General features: G+C 46.0%; 1 protein-coding gene across 4 annotated transcripts in view; it reads right to left on the minus strand.

Moving 5' to 3' along the window:
• Positions 1-19623, minus strand: part of dip2a (disco-interacting protein 2 homolog A) — a 128836-nt gene that overhangs the window by 51493 nt on the left and 57720 nt on the right. For all 4 annotated transcript variants that reach the window (XR_010804650.1, XM_066686276.1, XM_066686274.1 and 1 more), the window contains exon 2: positions 3690-3761. Coding sequence is in view for 3 of the 4 variants with exons in the window: in XM_066686276.1 (XP_066542373.1) it covers positions 3690-3761 (72 nt within the window). In the remaining variant the exon portion in view is untranslated. The remainder of the gene's footprint in view (positions 1-3689; positions 3762-19623) is intronic.

The following is a 19623-nucleotide window of genomic DNA, read 5'->3' on the forward strand; positions in this document are numbered from 1 at the left end:
GCTCAGTTCTCTTTGTTTTCCGTTCTTGTTTTCTCTCAGTGCTCTTATTTCTCCGCACTCGTTGTGTCTGTTTTGTTGCGTTTAATCTTGTCTTTCTGCTCTCACAAACATGGGTCCAGCGCTGTGATTGGACAGACTCAAACTCAGCTGTTAATGCGTTAAAGTGTTGGAGAATCTACAGCATCTTCCAGCTCTGTGCACAGAGGAGACATATCATTCTAATGGAGATTTATGAGTCTGTCACTGTGTGTGTGTGTGTGTGTGTGTGTGCTTCATTATTCCAAAAAATTCTGTTTTGACCAGATGTGCATCTCTTTAAAGTGTGGTCTGTGAAATGGAAGTAAACAACTTGCTCTCCAGGCTCTTCCTGGTGGTATCTGTTATTCTGTCAGTAAGCATTTACATTCTGTAATATTCTCCCGTACTCCAGAGTCATTTATTCATTCACTGTTTGTAACGGCTCATCCAGGTCATGGTGGGTCCAGAGCTAAACCGAAACCTCTCTGTGTAAAGTGGGTATACACCCTGGAGGGGGCACCAGTCCATCACAGGGCGACACACAGTCACATTCACTCACACCTACGGACACTTTTGAGTCGCCAATCCTATTTCCAACGTGTGTCTTTGGAGCGTGGGAGGAAACTGGAGCACCCGGAGGAAACCCACGCAGACACAGGAAGAACACACCACACTCCTCACAGACAGTCTCCCGGAGGAAACCCACACAGACACAGGGAGAACACACCACACTCCTCACAGACAGTCACCCGGAGGAAACCCACACAGACACAGAGAGAACACACCACACTCCTCACAGACAGTCTCCCGGAGGAAACCCACACAGACACAGGGAGAACACACCACACTCCTCACAGACAGTCACCCGGAGGAAACCCACACAGACACAGAGAGAACACACCACACTCCTCACAGACAGTCACCCGGAGGAAACCCACATAGACACAGGGAGAACACACCACACTCCTCACAGACAGTCTCCCGGAGGAAACCCACACAGACACAGGGAGAACACACCACACTCCTCACAGACAGTCACCCGGAGGAAACCCACACAGACACAGGGAGAACACACCACACTCCTCACAGACAGTCACCCGGAGGAAACCCACGCAGACACAGAGAGAACACACCACACTCCTCACAGACAGTCACCCGGAGGAAACCCACACAGACACAGGGAGAAAACACCACACTCCTCACAGACAGTCACTCGGAGGAAACCCACGCAGACACAGAGAGAACACACCACACTCCTCACAGACAGTCACCCGGAGGAAACCCAAGCAGACACAGGGAGAACACACCACACTCGTCACAGACAGTCACCCGGAGGAAACCCACGCAGACACAGAGAGAACACACCACACTCCTCACAGACAGTCACCCGGAGGAAACCCACGCAGACACAGAGAGAACACACCACACTCGTCACAGACAGTCACCCGGAGGAAACCCACGCAGACACAGGGAGAACACACCACACTCCTCACAGACAGTCACCCGGAGGAAACCCACGCAGACACAGAGAGAACACACCACACTCCTCACAGACAGTCACCCGGAGGAAACCCACGCAGACACAGAGAGAACACACCACACTCCTCACAGACTTTCTTTCTGTAATATTCTTTTCAAGTTTTGTATTTAATACAAATAAAAGCTTAAAGTTTTGCCATTCGCCCATTTCAGAGTTTCACACAGGAGTGGAACTGATCAGCCAAGACGTTTCAGCATCTTAAATCTGCTCATTCCTTTCCCAGGTTCGTCCCAGTGGATAGACATACTGGTCAGGGGACGAATTTGCCACCATCTGGAAGTCACAGATCAGTAAAGAGACTTCATATTTTGATGAGGCCTGTCTTCATGCCCCATTCCCTGAAGCCTAAGTAGAAATCCAGGTGTGTGGTTGCAGTTAGTTTGACCAAATGTCTCAGCGTCCCTCCACACTTCATTAAAGATCTGATGAGTCTGACTCAGATCTTTCTCCGCTTCAGTAAAGCGCCTGTTCTTCTCCTCAGAGAGAGAGAGACAGACGCCTGCTTCCATTAACACGAAGTTTGTGTGTGTGTGAGAGAGAGAGAGAGAGAGAGAGAGAGAGAGAGAGAGAGAGAGATGAAGAGAGATGGAGCTATGCTGTGAGCATTAATGAAATTACAGTAGGGGATAAATCACTGCAGTAAATTCCCTGACCTCTGTTCTCCAGCTCAAGGTCAGTCAGAGATGATGTGTGCAGAATGACAAAGATATGCCTCGCCTTCAAACTGTCCATTAAAGATTCAGAGGACACTGAAACACACTTTGTGTTCTTTTGAAACAGGACTTTTCTCACTGTTATTTTTCAATTAGAGAAAAACAAAAGAGCTGCAAAGATCATAAATTAGCGCTGAGCTAATCCTCAGTGTATATTCATCTCCAAAGTTCAGCTTCGCCTTCATCAAAGCGTCTTGGAACAGGCTTCGTCTAAACGGTGAATTTAAAGCATTAATGCTTCACATTATTAAAACCATAGCACAGTTTCTGGATTATTCTTTGACTGCGGTGTTGCTTGGGAACGACAGGCCACAGTTTATGAATTACACTGCTGCTGACTGCAGTTATTATTAACATTAAATGGGACATATTCTCTTCTGCGTCTCCACAGTGGAACACAGTTCTGTTTCTTAATGAAGGGTCTGTGACCTGCTTTGGTCCAAACCCCACGAGCCCCACAGCAGTGTTCTCCCCCTGTGTAAACAGCCCCTGTTCAGAACGCCCGCTTTCAGCACCTGTTCCTTTAAATGATAACGAGCCGCTCGCTGTTCACCCCGACCCCAAGCGCACAGCAGTGAGGAGCGAGGAGCAGAAGCTCTGGTTTTTAGCCATTTTCGCTTTGTTCTCTTTTTTCTCAGTGGTCCAGTGCTGTGATTGGGCAGACTCAGACAAGAGGGCGGGACAATTCTAAAGCCTATTCACTTGGGTTCCCATGTTTTCTGACTAAGACAGCACACAGAGAGAACACACCACACTCCTCACAGACAGTCACCCGGAGGAAACCCACACAGACACAGGGAGAACACACCACACTCCTCACAGACAGTCACCCGGAGGAAACCCACGCAGACACAGGGAGAACACACCACACTCCTCACAGACAGTCACCCGGAGGAAACCCACGCAGACACAGAGAGAACACACCACACTCCTCACAGACAGTCACCCGGAGGAAACCCACGCAGACACAGAGAGAACACAGCACACTCCTCACAGACAGTCACCCGGAGGATACCCACGCAGACACAGGGAGAACACACCACACTCCTCGCAGACAGTCACCCGGAGGAAACCCACGCAGACACAGGGAGAACACACCACACTTCAACGCACACAGTGTGTGAGTTGGTGGACTCCAGAAGCCCACGTTAATGAGCACATGCACTGAACAAGGCATTTCTTCATAATACAGTATGTCCCCTTTAAACTGATATGTTACTTCTAAAATAAACAGGAGAACATTTTCCAAACTATACTTTTTGGCCCAAAGCTTGTTTAAACACCTGGCTAAAATGGTTTAAATGTGCAGTAATGGGTATCACTGCTGCTGTCCATGAGGTAGACTTGGGCAGGAACACCATGCTACACCAATGAGTCCTTGGTAAATATAAAAGTAAAAGGGAGAGTGAGGTGAGTACCTTGTATTTGGGGGATGTAGGGTGCTAGGAGCTTTCCTCTTTTCTTCTCATAGCCCTTCTGTGTGATGTCCCCTGCACAGAGAGAGAGAGAGAGAGAGAGAGAGAGAGAGAGAGAATCTGTGAGTCATTGTGTCATATCTGAACTCCTCTCAGCGCTCAGTCAGGTGCAGACACTATGCGTTTGTCCACTGCTCTGTGTTTTACTGCACAGTTCTGTTACTAATACACCCTCCCAGAGGCAGAGAAATAAAAAAGGAGATCACATAAATCTCTCTGTAGTTTTTCCTAGACATAGTATAAGTCTCCTGCTGCTCAAATATGTCTCCTCAGATAAAGACCTCTAATCTTGTATGTGCCTCTTCAGGAGTTTTTGTGGAGAGCTCAGCCCCAGATATCAGTAAACTCAGGTCTCATTTTTGTCTCATTCTGTTTCCCCTGTGGAGTTTTAGGGTTAGAGAAATGTTATGTTTCCTGAGCCATTACCGAGCAAACTATGAGCAATAGCATTTTCCTCTGGCTCATCCCAGAACAGAACCGTGAAAGTGGGAGGAGCATTTGGAGGTTGATTTGATGATTGTGAATTCCCGTGTGACATTAATATAAACAGCAAAACAGAAAAGCCACTTTATACTCAGTGGTTTGGATTATGAGACGAGGCAGAGACACTGTTTCTCCAAACCTCACTGCTGCTCCTCTGACCGTTAAAGATAAGAGTTTGTCCCTCAGCATCCGACCAATCAGAGCTGTCGGTACTGTCTCGTTCAACAGGAACTGTCAGAGATTATTCCTGGGTTGCAGCTGATGTCACAGTGTAGAGTAGCGGCCATATTGGGGACCTACTCATTACTCAAAACTGTCAACACTTTTGTTCTCATTTAGACATTAAAATGAACGAAATACAAGTGTGGATCCTTGACTCATTTATCCCTGTTTTTAAACAGAGCTCTGTTTGTTTGTGTCGGTCAGAACAGGTAATGTAAAGTACGCCATGCGCATAACTATTTCTCTCTTTATCTCCTCATTATGCAACACCGTGGGATCCTTTACCCCCTGACACAAAGAGGCGGTGGACGTCTGTGCTTCTGAGTGCTGTGAGACTCTCTCCAGAAACGAGGAGAAGGTGTCTGCCCCTTTAGCAACAAGCAAGCATCAGACACCCATTAAACATGTCATGTTTTAACATCCCTTTCACTACAACGCCGGCCCCCTCTTAGACCCCCAACACACAAACAGAGCAGCACAATAAAAGTCCTGACCTCAGAATGAGGACAAACAACACCAACACCAGCCCACAGTCCACTTCTCCTGCCTCACAAACAACTTACTGCATTCCTCAGATTCTGAATGTGTAACTCATTACAAACAGTCTCCAAACCCAACCCACCCTGTTCTTATTAATCTGACGGACCCCGCGTCTCGTACGCTGACCGTTAGAAACGATGGACCTTATATGGAGAGGAAGGAAAGCCTCTGATGTCGTTATGTCTTCACCCCACAGTCGCTCAAGCACACGGAGAGACCTGTAGAGACAAACACACACCTCCCACACGATGAAGTCCACAAACGCACCGGTCAACAAAGAGTTAAAGCCCCTCTCCCTCTGCTAAAATTCCTCAGCGATAACCTAACTTCATAAACAGTCATTAAATCCTCATCTCCCTGACACACTCGGAGCGGGTTTCGGCCTCCACTCGTGCGGTGGACCCTGCTGATGTTGTGTGGAATGTCCCGGTCTCTCCAGCTCCTCGTAATGACGCCGCTGTCCGTTAAACGTGTAATTTTATAAAATAATGGAGGCCTTTCCGCAGACGCAGGAGCAGGAGCCAAGGCCGCGGAGATGAAGACTTCAGCTGGAACACAGCCTCGCTCCGAGAACTGTCCTCCTCCTCCTCCTCCTCTGAACACAGCCTGGGGACGGACCGACCAGCAGAGGACGGAGGAATGGATGGATGATGGATGGTGGATGGAGATACAAGTTTAATTTGTGGTTAGACAGATTAATAGACAGATGATGGACTGATGAAATGACAGATAGATTGATGATTGATGAGTGAATGGATGAATAAACAGGAAGTGAAGAATGGATAGATCAATCAATGGAAACATAGTTTCATGAATAGACAGGAGGACTGACAGGAAGTGAACTGATGAATAGATGGGTGGATGGATGAATGGATGAATAAATGAACTGATGAATGTTGTATAGATAGATACATAGTTGCAGGAATGGGCAGATGGATGGATAACTACATGACTGAGTGCACATCTGAATGAATGAATGAATGAATGAATAAAATAGGTGACTGGATGCATGTATGTATTTACGTAAGGATGGACGTGTCTGAATGGATAAATACATGGAGTAATCGGTAGTTGGAAGAATAGATAAATACATGGCTGATGGACTGAATGAATGAATGAATGAAGGAAGAAAGGAAGGAAGACAGATGAAGGGATGAATTGAAGTATAAATATATGGCTGACTGGATGAATGAATGAATGAATGAATGTGTGAACAAACGAATGAATGAATGAATGAATGGTTGAACGAATGACTGACTGACTGAATGAATGAATGAATGAATGAATGAATGGGATAGGTGTTTTGATAGATGTATTCATAGTTGATGGAGGAAAGGTTGCTTGGATCTGTCAGAAGGAGGGAGGGAAGAATGAAGCCAGTCAGAGGGAAAGAGAGAGAGAGGGAGGGAGAGAGAGAGAGAGAGAGAGAGAGAGAGAGAGAGAGAGAGAGAGAGAGGGAGAGAGAGAAAATAGAGATCCATGCAGGGATACGGCACATGACGGGAGGTTCGATCCTTCAATCAGAGCTAACACACAATCAATACATAATCAATCACAGCTCTCCATCAGTTACTTCATTGACTGACTTCATTCTTTCCTCTCTCTCACTTGGCTGATCCTCGGGGAAGATCTAGCTTCTCCCCTCACCACAGAGTCTCCTCCTTGGTTTGAGGAGAAGTGCAGGTCTGGGCTCTAATCTGAGTGCAGCACATTCTGAGTCTCGTGTTCCCAGAGTGTTTGGTCAATAGCAGGCAAATCAAATTCAGGTCCGCACCACTTCTGCCCCGTAATGTGAGCGCACTGAGATGTTTGCTCCCTCTCAGCCTCGTGCTTTGGTGTGAGACCTCAGCGTGAGAAGAGCCTCCACATTCCTCAACAAAAGCCGTATTGATTCAGAGCCTGGGTGAGTGACATCGCTAAAGGATCAGCGGGATTCTCCAGCCCACCGTCCACAAGCCCACCGTCCACAATCCTGCAAACAATGCAAAGAGGAACGCTGGGAATGAGTGAGACTCCAACAGCTGGGAGAGAACTCACAGAGGGAGTGAGTGACACTGTGTCTGTAATGTCCACCAATGTGCAAAGTGTGTGGACATCCTTTAGGGACTCAAGCAACAGTAGGTAGCATTTTTACCTTAAATTTACAGCTTCAAAATCATTGTGAACATTCACTGACCTCTAACAGGTAAAACAGAGACTCGGTCGTTAGTACTCAAGACTCAGCACTGCAGACACTGCACTATGTAAGCGTTGGCGGAGGGTAGGAACACGGGTGGGCCCTTGTGACTAGGAGCCAATCAGACATCAGCATTACAAATCTGTGCAGGTCAGTGTTCACAGACGCTGACCTAAACCTCCTACTGTAGATTACACAGCACATGCCAGGGCACAAGGACAGCGTACACACACACACACACACACACACACAGTGGTGTAATCCCTGGCCCGAGTCCAGTGGAGCAGAGCAGAGGTGAGTTACTGCCGCCTGACTCCAGTCTTCACGGCTGACGGATGGACTCAGCTGGACGCTGACTCATGGACAAGAATAAAAGGCCACTTTGTGTACACTTAGACCCCCAGCAGGACAATACCTTACTGTAACAGTCGCAGGCCTTCAGGACTCCAGCTATGTCTGAAAGAGCCGGACGTCTGCAAAGTGGAAGGCACAGGAACAAAGCGCTTTGTGGTTCCTGAATGAACCAGTTAATGCTCCATAGAGCGGGTCGCCCACATGGGAGGGATCAGGTTGGCCCTGAAGCTCTGTGCCCGGTGGCTAAACAACCTTAAGTTTCCCCTTAATTAAGGCAAAGGTGTAAGTGTTTATTACAGTGACTTAGGACCTGTGGCTGTAACGGCCTACATTTTTTCATGGCAACAATGCCTCAAAACAACATACAAACAAACGTTCACTCAATGCTGCCGTTTGAGAGCAGCCTTAACGTCTTTTAACACAAACAAAATGGACAAGAAAAAGAACCAAAAAGGGAATCCTAACCGGAGAGAGGAGGAAAAGTGTGAACTTTCTGTAAGAAACCGACAAAAGAAAGGATAATCAACACCTGGTGGCGCTGTGTGAGGTCGTGTTTTAGCTCCCTACTGATTTTATAAATGAACGATAGTTAAATCTGTCTCTTAATAACTACACAGTAGAGGATCTAGAGGATTGTTGCTGCCTCGAGAAGTTCACCTAGTTACAATCAGCTTCAAACACCTCCAAAAACTCAGCCATGTTTCTGTTATTTTGAGTTTTTACATCCTATGAATAATTCAAAGGGAACTGACAGTTAAGGAGCTTCATGCAACGCAACCGTTTTTAACCGAATACTTAAAGGAACCATTTAAGGTGATTTCCATAAAAAAACATTTAGGGATCACTTAAGGCATTTTTTCTGCAAGAAACTTAAGGGAGGTTCAAGGGCAACCTTATATCGTTAAGAGAAATAGCATGTTAAATAAAAATTTCATCAAATTGCCACCCTCTAGACTCTTCTGACCATGCTATTAGGAGGTGCTGGGAGCAGTGGTGTTATGAAGGAGAAACCTGGACTGATACAAGACTGGAACTTATCGTCTTTAGCATTAAAGCCAGGTTCTTTTGAGTTTGAGTACGGAGGCCTCATGGTGAAGCACTGCCGTGACCACTGGTGTTATGATCTGAATTTATGGAACAAGCTGGGAACCAGCTTCTGCAACCTAAGAGTGTGCAGGATCTTCAGGCCCAGCTGGAAAACCTTGCTGCAGGATGCCATACAGAACCTATATCCCTCCATGCCCAGCCGTTTCTCATCCTCCTTTCGGTTGTATAGTTTTCCCCAGTAAACTTGTCCTTTTCCTCTAATGTTGTTATCACTGACATATATCATCATCCATTCATATTAGCTAGGTGGTTTTGATGCTGTGGTTCATCAGTCAATATAGCTTCAAGTTGTCTTTAAAGCCAAATTAGGAACAATGCCCACTGTCTCTTTTCTCTGTTGGTCATCCTTCTTTCTCTCTGAGCTCATATCTCTGTCTCAGTCTAGACACACAAACACACACACACACACACACACACACACACACACGTTAGAATGTCCAGACACAGCTTGCCCCACATTTCTCTCCTAAAGCATCATCTGTCTCTTTTTAAGATTGAAAACTTATTTAACCAACTGTCAATCATCTCGAATGAATCTGGCTTTAAAAAAAAAAGCACCCCCATCCCCAGAGATGAGCCCATTTGACGGATAGCTTCCTAAAAAAGAGCCACTCATCCTCCATGAGAATTAACATCTCCGGAGGATAATAGCCTCCCCTCTTTTTCTCCCGGCTTCTGAGGATTAGGATCACCGCAGTTTCCAATTATTGAGAAAACGATGAATTATTAACCACAGCCAGGACGGAAGAGACCGGTACACAACGGATACGGAGGAAAGGAAACAGACACTTAGATTAACATTCCTCTGCTGGAGTGGACATAAAAAATATTTGGGCACAAGCCAATCACAGCCATCTACTAAAACCTGGAGTAACAAACCTGCAGTGAGAACAGGAGCAGCAAAGAGCCTGGCAGACACTATTTACAGTGCACAAGAACCTGGAACACCCCCCGCTCCCCGAACTCAGGTTCCCCCAAATATTTGGGAACAGTTGGAGTAGTTGTCCAGCATCAGTATCTGACCTCATGTGGCTGCCATCAAATCCTCACAGCTAGTGTAAGACTTCACTGAAAAGTCAACGCTGTTACTGCAGTGAAGGAAAACACAGAGGAACTGGTGTCCATAAACTTCTGGACATACAGATTTCACATTTCATCTGAGGTTGAGGAAGAAAAAGAAAAGAGAGTGTGTGTGTGTGTGTGTGTGAGAGAGTGTGTGTGTGTGTGTGAGAGAGTGTGTGTGTGAGTGTGTGTGAGATTTGTGATAAGTTCTTGAGTTTGAAAAACATTGGAATCTGACCCAGGTTTGACCTCTGCACTGTCCACTCAACATTCATTACATACAGCCCCTGTAACCATGTCAACTACACCACACACAACTACCCACACACACACGCATTTTGGTAGAATAAAAGTTGTCAGTGTCATGTGCCCACTGCTGTGTTGGGTCAGTGCGGGTCATTCCAGCAGCAGCTGAAGGCTGAGGGAGGAACACTGGACTAATCACAGCTCACTGCATTAAAGGTGAACTCCTCTCTCAGCATCTGCCCCTTGACTTCCATCACAACTGTGTTCTGTCAAAACAAAGCTTCAGAAAACTAGCACCAGGAGTGATCCAACGGTAGAGACACTTTCATCTCAGAATTATCAGACTAATCACATCCAGAATCAATCATCACAACCAGACCCAAACTAACCCCACACAGAATTAAACTAATTACATACAGATCCAAACAAATCGCACACAGATCCAAACTAATCACATACAGATCCAAACTAATCACATGCAGATCCAAACTAATCACATTCAGATCCAAACTAATCACATGCAGATCCAAACAAATTGCACACAGATCCAAACTAATTACATACAGATCCAAACTAATCCCACACAGAATTGAACTAATCACATGCAGATCCAAACTAATCACATACAGATCCAAACTAATCACATACAGATCCAAACTAATAACATACAGATCCAAACTAATAACATACAGATCCAAACTAATCACATGCAGATCCAAACTAAACACATGCAGATCCAAACTAATCACATTCAGATCCAAACAAATTGCACACAGATCCAAATTAATTACATACAGATCCAAACTAATCCTACACAGAATTGAACTAATCACATGCAGATCCAAACAAATTGCACACAGATCCAAACTAATCACATACAGATCCAAACTAATAACATACAGATCCAAACTAATCACATGCAGATCCAAACTAATCACATACAGATCCAAACTAATCACATGCAGATCCAAACAAATTGCACACAGATCCAAACTAATCACATACAGATCCAAACTAATCACATACAGATCCAAACTGATCACACACAGAATTAAACTAATCACACACAGATTCAAACTAATCACAACCTGACTCAGACTAATCACGTCTAGACTCAAACTAGTAACATTCAGTATCAAACTAATCACAGCCAGACTCATATTAATCACACCTAGACTCAGACTAATCACATCCAGATCTTAAACTAATCACATCCAGATCTTAAACTAATCACATCCAGACTCAGAGGAATGTTGTGTATAAACAGATCACTTACTTTACAGCAGTCTGAGAGAGCAGTGGAGGATCCAGAGGCTGTGAGAAACGGAGCAAGACAGAGAGAGAAAGAGAAGAGAGCGTGTGTGTGTGTGTGTGTGTGATGAGAGATCTACACTGGGATTCAGAACTTGAGCAGTTGAGGTTTGGAAGCTACTCTTTGTTTCCTTACAAAGAGAAATGTTCAAACCCCACTCTCTCTCTCTCTCTCTCTCTCTCTCTCTCTCTCTCTCACACACAGATAGACCTCCCCCAAAAACCCTCTCTTCCTCCGTCCCTCCCCTCCGCTCTCTCACACAAAGCCAAGCTGTAGGATAAGCATGTCTCACACACACACACACAGAGACACACACACACACACATTTACTATTATATACAAAGAACTCAAACATATCACGTCTGATTAGACGCTGCTCAGCTCATTTGCATAAAGAGAGAGGGAGCGTATCATCACTGCCCAAAAAAACAAAAAACCCATCTCTCCAAACTGGTAACTTCACTGAAGAAGGTGAAACATCCCTCACGTTCAATGCAGAGTGTGTAAGTCCGAGTCGTTCAGAGCCGTTCTGCTGACCTTCTTCCTGAAACGTTCTCACAGTAACGAGCAGCTGATGGGCTCCAATGAAGATCAGTTAAAATCTGAGAACACGGAGATATGGGTTTTTTTCTGGAGAGACTGATTATATTTCAGGTTATTTTTCCCTCTCACCACTTTATGGCACACTGTTTAATTCCAGACAAAACATTCCAGGCACAGCTTTCCAGTCAAAACAGTTCTTAACTTCAGGAAAACACACATTTAACAGAAAGTTACGCCGAAGCCTCAACAACTAAATTTAACACCAGATCCTGCAGCATTCACTGCCTCCACAGTTTTCCACAGGGAGGCACAGTTCTCAGCCTTAATGAACTTTCCATGACATGCTTTGGTCAAAATACCACAAGGATCAAAATACCACAAGGATCACAAGTCATTTTCTGCAAGTCCAAATCAAGTCTCACTTACGTTTTCTTCCTTCTCCGTTGTCGCTTTCTCCATTTTAACGTAGTGCTCTCTTTCTCCGCGCCCGTTTTGTTTAACCTTGTTTTTGCGCTTTCACATAAACACGGGTCCAGCGCTGTGATTGGACACGCTCAAATGAGGGGGCGGGGCAATCCTAAAGTCCCTGCACTTGGCCTCAGAAGTGAAGCAGGATCAGAATGACTGGTTTTATCCCGTTTCCAGAATTTTCACCATGAGTCAATCCCACACACACTCGGTGGTGCTGAGGCCTGGGCTCTGGGGCGATCAGTCCGCGGCTCTGAGAAACACCAGCAGGTCTTTGTTTGATCTGCACATTCCCTTCTTTTGTGTCTGCTTCCTTTTCTCAATGAGGGATCGACAGCTACACTGTTAGGAGGTTGTTAGGAGGAGAATAGGGGTGGGAGAGAGAGAGAGAGAGAGAGAGAGAGAGAGTGTGTGTGTGTGTGTGAGACCCAGGAGACTTGTCTCTTTGTGGTGAAACATGATCAATAGACTTAATGCTCACAAACCAGAACACTAAGCTTTCTCCCTAATTCTCCCTCCTCCAAGGTGGGAAACACGAGGCTGACAAATTATTTTCACACACACACACTTTCTCATGCAAAATCATACACAAAACCACACAAACACCAAGACTAATCTGCACTAATGGGACACACAGAGACAGTAATGAGCCAGAACCCAGACTGGACCTGGTGGTTCTGAAACACTACGCTGAGTTTGGAATAATTCCGAGGAGCTCTATAGCACATGTGAGAGGTATGTGCGGGATGTGTTTACATTGTGTGGTCTATGAACACAGGTGAGGTCTATACCTGAGGTCAATAGCACAGGTGAGGTCAATAGCACAGGTGAAGTCTATAACACAGGTGAGGTCTGTATCACAGGTGAGGTCAATAGCACAGGTGAGGTCAATAGCACAGGTGAAATCTATAACACAGGTGAGGTCTGTATCACAGGTGAGGTCAATAGCACAGGTGAGGTCAATAGCACAGGTGAGGTCAATAGCACAGGTGAAATCTATAACACAGGTGAGGTCTGTATCACAGGTGAGGTCAATAGCACAGGTGAGGTCAATAGCACAGGTGAGGTCAATAGCACAGGTGAAATCTATAACACAGGTGAGGTCAATAGAACAGGCGAAGTCTATAACACAGGTGAGGTCGATAGCACACGTGAAGTCTATAACACAGGTGAGGTCAATAGCACAGGCGAAGTCTATAACACAGGTGAGGTCAATAGCACAGGCGAAGTCTATAACACAGGTGAGGTCGATAGCACACGTGAAGTCTATAACACAGGTGAGGTCAATAGCACAGGCGAAGTCTATAACACAGGTGAGGTCTGTATCACAGGTGAGGTCAATAGCACAGGTGAGGTCAATAGCACAGGTGAAATCTATAACACAGGTGAGGTCAATAGAACAGGCGAAGTCTATAACACAGGTGAGGTCGATAGCACACGTGAAGTCTATAACACAGGTGAGGTCAATAGCACAGGCGAAGTCTATAACACAGGTGAGGTCAATAGCACAGGCGAAGTCTATAACACAGGTGAGGTCGATAGCACACGTGAAGTCTATAACACAGGTGAGGTCAATAGCACAGGCGAAGTCTATAACACAGGTGAGGTCTGTATCACAGGTGAGGTCAATAGCACAGGTGAGGTCAATAGCACAGGTGAGGTCAATAGCACAGGTGAAATCTATAACACAGGTGAGGTCAATAGAACAGGCGAAGTCTATAACACAGGTGAGGTCTGTATCACAGGTGAGGTCAATAGCACAGGTGAGGTCAATAGCACAGGTGAAATCTATAACACAGGTGAGGTCAATAGAACAGGCGAAGTCTATAACACAGGTGAGGTCGATAGCACACGTGAAGTCTATAACACAGGTGAGGTCAATAGCACAGGCGAAGTCTATAACACAGGTGAGGTCAATAGCACAGGCGAAGTCTATAACACAGGTGAGGTCGATAGCACACGTGAAGTCTATAACACAGGTGAGGTCAATAGCACAGGCGAAGTCTATAACACAGGTGAGGTCTGTATCACAGGTGAGGTCAATAATTGGGGCCTATGTCATAGATGAGATGTATAAATGGGGTCTATAGCAAAGATACGGTCTATCAGGTGTCTATATCATAAGTGAGGTCTATAGAGTTCAATTGCTCACACCTCTGCAGGGTCTGACACCAGGCTACTTTCCTGAACTACACCCTACTGTCCGCCCAGACCCTCTTCCCCTTTGCCAGCTCTGCATATATTATTATTAAAGATTATTAATATTATAGGTCTGGTTAATGGTGAAAATGGAAATGGAGAATATGTCACAGGTGAGTTCTATAGATGAGGTCTATGAAGCTCGTTTGGGGAAAAATAAGTGTCACATATGCACAGACAGACAAAACGCTCTCTCTCTCACACTCACACACACACACACACACACACACACACACACACAACTCAGGGCTACTAGCGGGGGGATGGTATGTGTGTGTGTGTGTGTCACCAGCTCATTTAATGAATAGCTTCACATCAATTAGATCTAAATGAGGGTCTGTGCTCTGGGGGAAGGAACAAAGGCAAATCTGTGAGAGACAGAGGAACGAAGGGAGGAAACACACTGCAGAGCCACAGACCTCTCCTCCATCCCTTCATTCATCCCTCCATCCTCCACACCTCCACCAATCACAGTCAATCATTCGCAGCTCGGCCTTTTCTTCTGCACAGCAGCGGCTCTGAATGGGAGTCTGATTGCTCTCCGCTCGGCGTGAACTCTGTCTGGAGACCAGCTCGGGGAGATGGAAATGACACCGGAAGGCTGATAAACGAGTGATAAAAGAGAGGGAATACAGAGGAGAAGAGAGGGAGAGGGTCTGAGGATGTGAAAGGAAAAGAGGGTCTGAAAGAGAAAAGGCTGATGAAAGTAACATTAATGCATTAAGGGTTTATATTCCTCTCACCCACATTTGGCACCAAGCATAGTGACCTTAGGCTCATGTGCAGCTGTTTCAGAGCATCATATGTGATTATGATGCTTTTAAAACAGTGGGGTCACCTTAAAGGAGATGTGTCATCTGAAAATGTCCTTCGTGAACCTTTCATTTATTTATGGCTTTGTTATGTAATGCACTATATTTTATATACAGCTGACATGAATTAATAAAGTCAAGCTGAGAGAGAGAGAGAGAGAGAGAGAGACAGAGAGGGAGAGACAGAGAGAGAGACAGAGAGAGACAGAGACAGAGAGAGAGACAGAGACAGAGAGAGAGACAGAGAGAGACAGAGAGAGAGACAGAGAGAGACAGAGAGAGAGACAGAGAAACAGGATTAAACATATCACTCATGGACAGAGAATAGGATGAAGGACTAGAGGACGAGCGACACACACTGTGCAGCGACAGATGAGCTACTGTCTCTGACTCTACATCTACAAGGTGGACCAACGAGGGAGGAGTGTCTCACAGAGTGGACAGAGAGTGGACACAGGGTTTAAAAACTCCAGCAGCACTGCTGTGTCTGATCCACTCTACACCAGCACAACACACACTAACACACCACCACCACGTCAGTGTCACTGCAGCGCTGAGAATGATCCACCACCACATCACACCTGCTCTGTGGGGAACAGGGGGAAAGTATGCAGAGCAACATATGGCCTACAGTCTGTAATTGTAGCTCTACAAGGTGCTCCTGTGTGGTCAGTGGAGTTGAGAGAGGGGCACTCTTCTGACTGCTGCTGAATAGAGACTGAAAGCAGGAAAATAATATTATCTTCATCATCTGTGAAAGAGCTGTCAGCCAATCAGAATACAGCTTTAACCCCTGTCAGAGATAACACACTGTCCCCATAGGAGAGAACGGACAGCCTGTCTGTCTCACTATTATCATATGAATAAACGTCCTCCCACCGTCTGACCTGATCATTACACTGGAGCTCTGTCACAAAGAGAAAGACCACTATCGGACCAAACACACACACACACACACACACACACAAACACACACGGACACAAAAAAAAAACCCACGCCAGAACCTTTGCAAATTGAGCATGGTAATCCAATTTGGAGCACACACACACACACACACACACACACACACACACACACAGCTGATGAGTGTGTGTGATATGTTTAGATACAGTGATTTTGTTGTTCTCACTGATGCTGGTGGTGGGCGGTATGTGCCTCACTCACTCATGTTTAGCAGGAAGACAATTCCCCACACGGGGGCGCCACTATCACTCAGAATATTCGGGGTGCTTCATAAGAGCAGATACCTTGCTTGTAAAAGTGTCCATCATGAGCAAAATGATTAATTACACTTCACAGCTGAATGTAAACAAGTAAACAAAGTTTGAGCAGCAATAAACAAACAGTTTTGTCTTCAATTTTTCTTTCTATCTTTCTTTCTTTCTTTTCTATCTTTGACCCCCTCCTTTGCTGCTGATACAGTGTTTTGTGATGGTTCTGCAATTCTGTTAAGGCAAGTGCAGTGAGAGAGAAATGCACTGAGAAAAAGAGACTGCAAGCACTGAAAGAAATAAAAGAAGCAAGAAAGAAAGAAGAAAGAAGGAATGAAAAAAAAAAAAAAGAACAAAACAAAAAAGGAAAAAGTTTCCTTCTAAAACTCATCCTCTCCAGTGTCCAGTGGGTACGATTTACTGCGTCTGTAACGAGGGGATTCCCAACTTCTGAAGTTTACACCCCCCCCCCCCCCACACCCCTGACTGCTCACCATAGGACCCTGTCTCCTTGGTTCAAAGCTGCACCACAGGACCCATTCTCCACACTGTACAGCTCCACCTAAGGACCCTGTCTCCTTGGTTCAAAGCTGCACCATAGGACCCATTCTCCACCTTAGGACCCCGTCTCCTCAGCTCAGAGCTGCATCATGGGACCCATTCTTCACACTGTACAGCTCCACCTGAGGACCCCGTCTCCTCAGCTCAGAGCTGCACCATAGGACACATTCTCCACACTGTACAACTCCACCTAAGGACCCTGTCTCCTTGGTTCAAAGCTGCACCACAGGACCCATTCACCACACTGTACAGCTCCACCTAAGGACCCTGTCTCCTTGGTTCAAAGCTGCACCACAGGACCCATTCTCCACACTGTACAGCTCCACCTTAGGACGCTGTCTCCTCAGCTCAGATATGCATCATGGGACCGATTCTCCACCTAAGGACCCTGTCTCCTCAGCTCATAGCTGCACCATAGGACCCGTTCTCCACACTGTACAGCTCCACCTTAGGACCCAGTCTCCTCAGCTCAGAGCTGCACCATAGGACCCATTCTCCACCTTAGGACCCTGTCTCCTCAGCTCAGAGCTGCATCATGGGACCCATTCTTCACACTGTACAGCTCCACCTGAGGACCCCGTCTCCTCAGCTCAGAGCTGCACCATAGGACACATTCTCCACCTGAGGACCCCGTCTCTTCTTAGCTCAGAGCATCATTGGACCCATACTCCACACTGGGTACTGCTCCGCTTGAAGCCACGCCTGCAGAGCTGGACCACTGGACCTGCTCTCACCACCACAGCTGAACTGCGGGACCCTGTCGTCTCAGCTACAGCTCCACTGTGGGATCTTCCCTGTCCCCAGCACAGAGCTGCACTCCCTACCCTCTCTTTCTCTGGGTCTCCCTCACTTCTAATGACCTCATAGACCTTGACACACATAATGTGAACCTCTAAAGAAAATATACTTAACAAGTGTGTGTGTGTGTGTGTGTGTGTGTCTGTAAATATATGATCAAAAGAAGATGTTAAAAAACATAACTTCCCTTCATTCGATGCACAACTAAGCAAACAAACAAACAATCAATAAACTCCTCTTAGAGGGAGGCTCTCTGAGAGATGCTCCTCACTGTGCAGCGCTCTGTGCAGCACTTTGACAACGATCAAAAAAAGCAGAGGAGTCTCCATCCACACACCTTCACTGTGAGGGGGAAACACACCTCCAACAGAGAATAAGAGAGAGAGAGAGAGAGAGAGAGAGAGAGAGAGAGAGAGAGGAAAAAGGTGGGGAAGAGAGAGAAAGCGAAAGAGGGAGAGAGAGGTAGAGAGATAAATTTGGAGACAGAGAGAGGTGTAAAAGAGAGAAAGGTGGATAGGACAGAAGGGTAGGAAGAGAGGGGTTTACTCTGTTGCTATGGAAACAAGGTGTGTGTGAATGTGCCCGGTGTGTGAACCTGTTAGCGTCAGGTGTTGGGAAGTTGCTGCTGAAGTAGGATCCAAATGCTGTTTCATTCTGGCACCGATTTAACAACAACAGCCAATGTGTGTGTGTGTGTGTGTGTGTGTCTCATTCATTAAAGGCTTAGAGGCCTTCCACCGCAGCAGGATTAGGCACAGAATCCCAGCTCATAAAAAGTCTCGAGACCACCCTTCACTTGGAGAACAGGAGTTTACAAAAGTGGAGAGGACGCTGTAATCAACATTTATCAGCCACAACATTAGAACCACACTCACACTCCATTCTCTCAGCTCCAGAGTCCATCTGTTGCTCTGCATACTGCGTTTGACCACTTCCTCCCTGTTCTCAATGCTCAGGACCCCCACAGAGCAGGTGTGATTTGGGCGGTGGATCGTGACACTGAGGTGGTGCTGAGCTCTGAGTTTCAGTAGCGGAGGGAATCAAACCGGAGGTGGTTTTAATGTTCCAGGAAATTCCATGTGTGTTTAGTAAATATATGAGCTCACACACACACACACACACACACACACACACACACACACACACACACACACACACACACACACACGGATATCTATTGTTCCAACGCAGATCAGCAGGAGGCGCCAGAGAGACACTCACAACATCAACACATTCATTTCCCTCTCGTCTCTCTATTCTTTCTCTCTCTCCCCTCTCTCTCCTGTCTTTATCCTTCCTCTCCACCTCCTCCCTCTCTCCTTGCACTGGCACCTGGCACTTCCATCTTCCTACTTACCCCCACATCTCTTCATCTAGTCTTCTCCTCTGTCTCTCCTCATATTTTCTGTTTTCTCTTCCCTTCTTTTTTATCTTTCCCTAATGTTCTCTTATCTTCCCCAAGTCTTTCTCAAAGCCCTGTTTCTCTTCTCTTCTCTTCGGCCGGGGTAGCAGTTCAGTAATTAAGATCCAGGTATAAATAAACACATAAAGCAGCTTGAAGGCCATTAACACATACTTGAGCAGGTGTGTGTGTGTGTGTGTGTGTGTGTGTGTGTGAAGGTGCCATCAGTGAGGTTCAGAACAGTGCCCACTATACATCACACACACTGGAACAATGAGCTGGAGGATACACTGCAGTACATCAGAAGTAAATCTCTCTCTATATCTCTATATATATCACCTACAAAGAGCTTGAGTGCACCTCAGTAGATCTAAAAAAAT

Source organism: Hoplias malabaricus, chromosome 12 (assembly GCF_029633855.1).
Source record: "Hoplias malabaricus isolate fHopMal1 chromosome 12, fHopMal1.hap1, whole genome shotgun sequence".
In the NCBI taxonomy this organism is placed as follows: Eukaryota; Metazoa; Chordata; class Actinopteri; order Characiformes; family Erythrinidae; genus Hoplias; species Hoplias malabaricus.